Here is a 5,875-nt window from a genome sequence, read left to right as displayed (position 1 = left end):
GCCGCCGCAGGGACGGACGCTCTGGCGACTATTCTGGCGGAGCTGCAGCAACAGCGTACCGATTTCGAGGACCGGCTGGAGCAGATGGAGCGGCGACTGGAGCGGCGCTTCACGGAGCTAAGTGCCACAAATTCCGTTTCTCGCGTCGGAGGGCAAGCGGGCACGACCGGGGACGCGGATGTAGGGGCGATCGCGGGTACGGGCGAGATCATGGGCGCGAGCGCGAACGCGAGTGTACATCACAAATTTAAGACCGATACGTTCGATGGATTGGCTCCTCTCAAGGAGTTTTTGACGCAGTTTTCGGTCATCGCGCGTGCAAATGCGTGGGACGACGCGGCGAAAGCGGTCGCGTTAGCGTCGTGCCTCCGCGGTAAAGCGCGATCCGTGCTTGAGTCGCTGGAGGACGCGGACACGTTTAGTTACGCGGATTTGAAAGCGAAATTAAGATTGCGCTTTGGAAAGAGTATATCCGCACAAAATTATTATCTCCAGTTTACGAATCGTCGACAGAAATTCGGAAAGGAATTTGCGACGCTCGGTGCGGATCTGGAACGACTCTCGCGCCTGGCATATCCAGAATGTTCGGCGGAAATCAGGGATAAGATAGCATGTTCACAATTCGTGGCCGCGTTAACGGATGGATATGTAAAGAGCGCTCTCTAGCTGGAGGGGATTGTTTCATTGGGAGTAGCGATCGAACGAGCGAAAGCAGTGAAAATTATTAATGAAAATAGTTTTTCGGGAAAACGGGGCGGAAATTCGAGCGCGGAGGATAAAAGTGTGAAGGGGGAAGGAGAGAAGGCGGAAGGAAAGAGATTTAAGAGATATGGGAATAACAACTCGAGGGAGAATTCTACAAGTAAAAAAGACAAAGAATGTTGGAAGTGCGGGGCGAAGGGGCACTTCCGCTCGAAGTGCCCAGAATTGAGCGGGGGAAACTGAATTTTGCCGAGCTGCGCGGGGCCGACTCGGCGGGCGCGACTTGGGCCCCGATTTGCGTTAGACAGGTAAGTACAGATAAGGAAAGCGAGCGACGTTTTTGTTTTCGCGGGACACTAGACGGTAAAGCTTGTCTGTTTCGTCTGGATACGGGTTCTGATGTAACTTTGATAAATAAAAGATTTGTTGATCCTCTTCTTTCACAGGTTTTATTAGTAAATTGCAATTTGCGATATCCTACCGGGGAGAAAGTCCCGGTGATATCTAAGGCGAGTGTGATAGTATCTCTTGGAAAATTTAGCGAAAGGTTGTCTGTGTTTGTTTGTGAAATGCAAGAGGATCGCATTTTAGGTGGTGATTTTTTTTGATAAAGTGAAGTTTCTTGATGATTTTCTCGAGAGAACTTTTGGGCAGCAGGCGCGCCCTGAGGAGAGTGCGCGAATTTGCGCGTGTTTGTCGGATTCTTTGCCTGCGAATAAGGAGTGTTGGCAATCTCTCGGTTTCCTTGTTAATGTCTTTGAGCAAGATACGGAGAATTTAGATTGGTAACGAAAAGGGGTCTTTCCCACGTTTTTAACAGAATTTGCCGATGTGTTTTCTGAAAAGATTGTTGCAGGAAATTGTAATGTCATCCAGCATAAAATTGAGCTAACGGACTCTAGACCCATAAAACAAACTCCTCGACGTATACCATTGCATTTGAGAGCAGAAGTGGACAAAATTATTGAGGGCATGAAAGAGCAAGGAGTAATCGAGGAGTCTCAGAGTCCTTGGGTATCACCTGCAGTGATGGTAAAAAAGAAGGATGGTACGATTCGCTTCTGTGTGGATTATAGGAAATTAAATGATGTCACGGTGAAAGATTCCTATCCGCTACCGAGAATTGACGATATTTTGGATCAGCTGGCGGGTAATACATGGTTCACCACGCTTGACCTTAAAAGCGGGTATTGGCAGGTAAGCCTTGCTTCAAAGGATAAGGAAAAGACCGCCTTTTCTATTGGTAGGGGTTTGTGGCAGTTCACGGTAATGCCGTTCGGTTTATATAATGCTCCCGCGACGTTCGAACGTTTGATGGAAAAAGTACTGCATGGGTTACTTATGAGAGTTTGTTTCGTGTATCTCGACGATGTGATTATTTATGGGAAGACTTTCGAGGAAATGTTAGAAAATTTGAGGAAAGTTTTTCAAAGAATTCGCGCCGCGAATTTGAAAGTCAATCCGAAGAAGTGCGCTTTTCTTAGGAGGGAGGTAAAATACCTCGGTCATGTCGCATCGGCTCAAGGAATTGTCACAGACCCGGAAAAGATTTCAGCGGTTGTCACTTGGCCGCCTCCGAGAACAAGGAAGCAGGTGCGGAGTTTTTTAGGTTTCTGTTCGTACTATCGCAAATTTGTCAGAGGGTTTTCTCTGATTGCGAAACCCTTGTATAATCTAACCGAAGAAAATCGAAAGTTTGAATGGTCTTCCGATTGCCAGATGGCATTTGAATGATTAAAAAAGGTTTTAATTTCTTCCCCGGTTTTGTCCTTCCCGATAGGGACAGAGGGATTTATTTTAGATACGGATGCATCAGATCATGGGATCGGTGCTGTTCTCTCGCAGGTACAAGACGGAGCTGAGAGAGTAATTGCTTATTTTAGTCGCGTTTTTAGTAAGACTGAAAGGAATTACTGCATCACCCGGCGGGAACTTTTGGCAGTAGTGGATGCGGTGAAATCATTCCATCACTATCTATATGGACGAAGGTTATTATTCGGACAGATCATGTTTCTTTGCGGTGGCTATTGTCCTTCCGGGATCTTGAGGGGCAGCTGGCGAGGTGGCTGGAGCGCCTTCAGCAGTACGACTTTGAAATTTGTTATAGGAGCGGGAAGGCTCATACGAATGCGGACAGGCTCTCGAGGCGGCCATATGAAGAGGCGGCTTGCCGCTATTGTGAGAAAGTGGAAAGTCGAGAAAGGAGCAATAGAGACAGGAATATAGGTCGTATTGTGTTTTCGGAGGACAGTCGATCGGAATGGCGAACGGACCAATTGCGTGACTCGATTATCTCCATGTTCGTGCGAGCCAAGGAGATCGACCAGCGTCCTAGTTGGCAGGAGATTGCTCCGAATGAGGACGCAGCAAAAATTTATTGGTCACATTGGGACGCCTTAATTCTCGAGGGTGGAGTTCTCTACAAAAGATGGGTGTCCTCAAATCCGGAGGGTAGTAAGCTACAAATCATCGTTCCGCGTGGAAGGATTGCGGAGATCTTAGAGGAGGCTCATGATTCTCCGACGGGAGGGCATTTTGGCGTCAACAAGACCTTGGCGAAGATTCGACAACGATACTATTGGGCTACTTGTAAATCGGATGTAGAAGACTGGTGTGCTTCTTGAAAAGTTTGTGTCGCAAAGAAGGGTCCATCTTCTAAGGGGAAATCTCCGTTACAAGTGTACAATGTCGGATGCCCTTTCGAGAGGATGCAAGTAGACATCCTAGGTCCACTTCCAGTGACCTCGGCGGGGAATAAATATCTGTTGGTCGCCGTGGACTGTTTCACTAGGTGGCCGGAGGCGATTCCGTTAAGGAGCAAGAGGGCTACGACGGTTGCTGAGGCGCTAGTGGGGCAAGTATTTTCTCGGCATGGTATTCCCCTGGAGCTGCATACGGATCAGGGGAGGAACTTCGAGTCCTGTTTGTTCAAGGAGATGTCGACGCTGCTGGGAATGAGAAAAACGAGAACGACACCTTTACACCCACAGTCTGACGGGCTAGTGGAACGTCAACATCAGACTATCCTGAATTATCTTGCCAAGTTTGTAGCCGAGAATCAACGGGATTGGGATCGCTGGGTTCCAATGTTCCTTCTTGCATTTCGGTCATTGAAGCAGAAAACGACGGGAATCACGCCTGCCGAGATGTATCGTGGGTATGATCTACGTCTACCGCTGGATTTGCTGCGAGGTCATCCTCCTTCGGGGGACGAAGACAGTTCAAGTTTTGTGAAAGATCTTCGGAAAAGACTAAGGTGATATTCATCAAAGTGCCAGGGAACGTCTTCGTATTAGTTCTAGGAATATGAAGACATGGTATGACTGTCGAGCGAGGGATATACTCTTCGAGCCAGGACAGAAGGTCTGGTTCTATAACCCTCGCCGTATTAAGGGGAGAGCTCCGAAACTGCAAAGCTCGTGGGAAGGGCCTTATGAGGTCACGAAGAGAATTAGTGAAGTAGTGTACGAAATTCAGAAGTCGGCTAGGCATCGGAGGAAGATTATTCATGCGAATAGGTTAGCTCCTTTCCGAGAGAGGTGTGTGCCGTAGGGGAACTTTGGGTAGAAATACTCCGAGCTCGAACAGATGTGTCCCGCGTTTTTTTTTAAATGCTTAAGGTGGGTATAGAGAATAAAAATGATGGTATGGTTCGCTGCCGAGTGGTTTGCTCTGATATGTTTTAGATGATCTGAAGGATGCGCGGAGAAGGTTGCACGACGGGAACGCAGTTAAAGATCGCAACGACTGCCTCACTCGCGGTTTTTTTAACCGGGGTTTTCCCGCGAGGCTCAGGGCAAATGCCGAGGCAGAGACTAGGGGTCCGCAAGGCGGACGCAAGGGTCCTCGGAACTTTCCCCCCTTGTCTGAAGACATGAAGTCGAGAGGAAAGGCGACGGGAAGCAGCGATGAAGTGTCAGGAAGCGATGGAGGAATCCTGCGCTTGGTATCCTGAGGCAGTAGCTCAGGGTGGAGCGGCGGAAAAGGATTCAGGAGTCTTCCCAGCGACTGTCGGGACGACAGTCTCAAGAAGAGGGAGGCAAGTTGTTACGTCCGGGCTGGCCACCCGGTGTAACGGAGTCGATCGCCTCAGCTGACAGTCAGCTGCGTGAGAAGACGCCGATCCCCGAGCGACGAGGTCTCCGAGTGACGGATAATAAACAAGAGAGAAGATCGAGTTGAAGCTCAGCAACTACTTTCAAAAAATATAAAACTTTAATTGATTAAATAATATTTAATGCAAAATACTTGGCGCTGCTAGACCTCGCCAGCGCCTAGCATCTCGTCTGCGCTCCTTACACGCCTACTAAAGCTCAAGCCGTTTTGTTTACACATCAAATTCATATAAAAAGAAGTTTAACAAATTTCACGCGTTTAATACTAAAGGCTAAACTTAATACTAAATACTAAATTGCTTAATCAAGAGACACGGTAGTGTCTCGCGCCAAGTATACGCGCAGCGAGACCACACCTTGGCACTATTACGCGAAGCGACGCTTTCGCAGACACTCAGATTATTAGATCTCAATAACCGCTGAACGGATCAACTTCTAAGTAGGCTCAATGGATAGCTTAGGGTCGAATTATATAATAAAAGTGTTTTTATTTGTCTTGTACGTGCCCTACGAGCGGAGATATGGCGATGCAAAGTCTGAAATTGGAAAATTTCATTTAAGAAACGTCGTCATCGTCGTCAAATGTACAGTCCGTTCTTTTTCGTCGAGATGGCAGCAGCTTCGTTTATATCGACCGGCGGAGATGCTGTTGGTATATCCGTGTGACTCACACATAACGATCATATTATGTAGAGGCTCTACATTAGAATTGAGATATCGCGAATCTGATTGCGCTGACTTTTTGACAATCGTATGTAGTTTCGTTTTGTTTGTAGTTGAACTGTTCAAAAGGTATTAATTAACATTTGTTTAAATGAAAAATAGCTACCTTTGCCATTTGTTAAGATATCGCGAATCCGCTTGCGCTGTTTTTTCAGAATCGTTTCTAGTTGTTTTGTTTGTAGTTGAACTGTCAAAAGTTATTAACATTTGTTTAAATAGAAAATAACTACCTTTGCCATTTGTTAAGATATCGCGAATCCGCTTGCGCTGTCTTTTTCAGAATCGTTTCTAGTTGTTTCGTTTCTAGTTGCACTTTTGAAAGTTATTAACATTTG

General features: G+C 46.9%; 1 protein-coding gene across 1 annotated transcript; it reads left to right on the top strand.

Annotated features, from left to right (window-relative positions):
* The first annotated feature begins 878 nt into the window (after positions 1-878).
* Positions 879-3,326, top strand: LOC109611168. The gene is made up of 4 exons (XM_020032681.1): positions 879-1,010; positions 1,549-2,295; positions 2,548-2,690; positions 2,810-3,326. The coding sequence occupies exons 1-4, from the start codon at positions 879-881 to the stop codon at positions 3,324-3,326; spliced, it is 1,539 nt and encodes a 512-aa protein (XP_019888240.1).
* The last annotated feature ends 2,549 nt before the right edge of the window (positions 3,327-5,875 follow it).

Source organism: Ooceraea biroi, chromosome 10, assembly GCF_003672135.1.
Source record: "Ooceraea biroi isolate clonal line C1 chromosome 10, Obir_v5.4, whole genome shotgun sequence".
Classification (NCBI taxonomy): Eukaryota; Metazoa; Arthropoda; class Insecta; order Hymenoptera; family Formicidae; genus Ooceraea; species Ooceraea biroi.
This window is presented reverse-complemented; position numbering and strand designations above follow the sequence as displayed.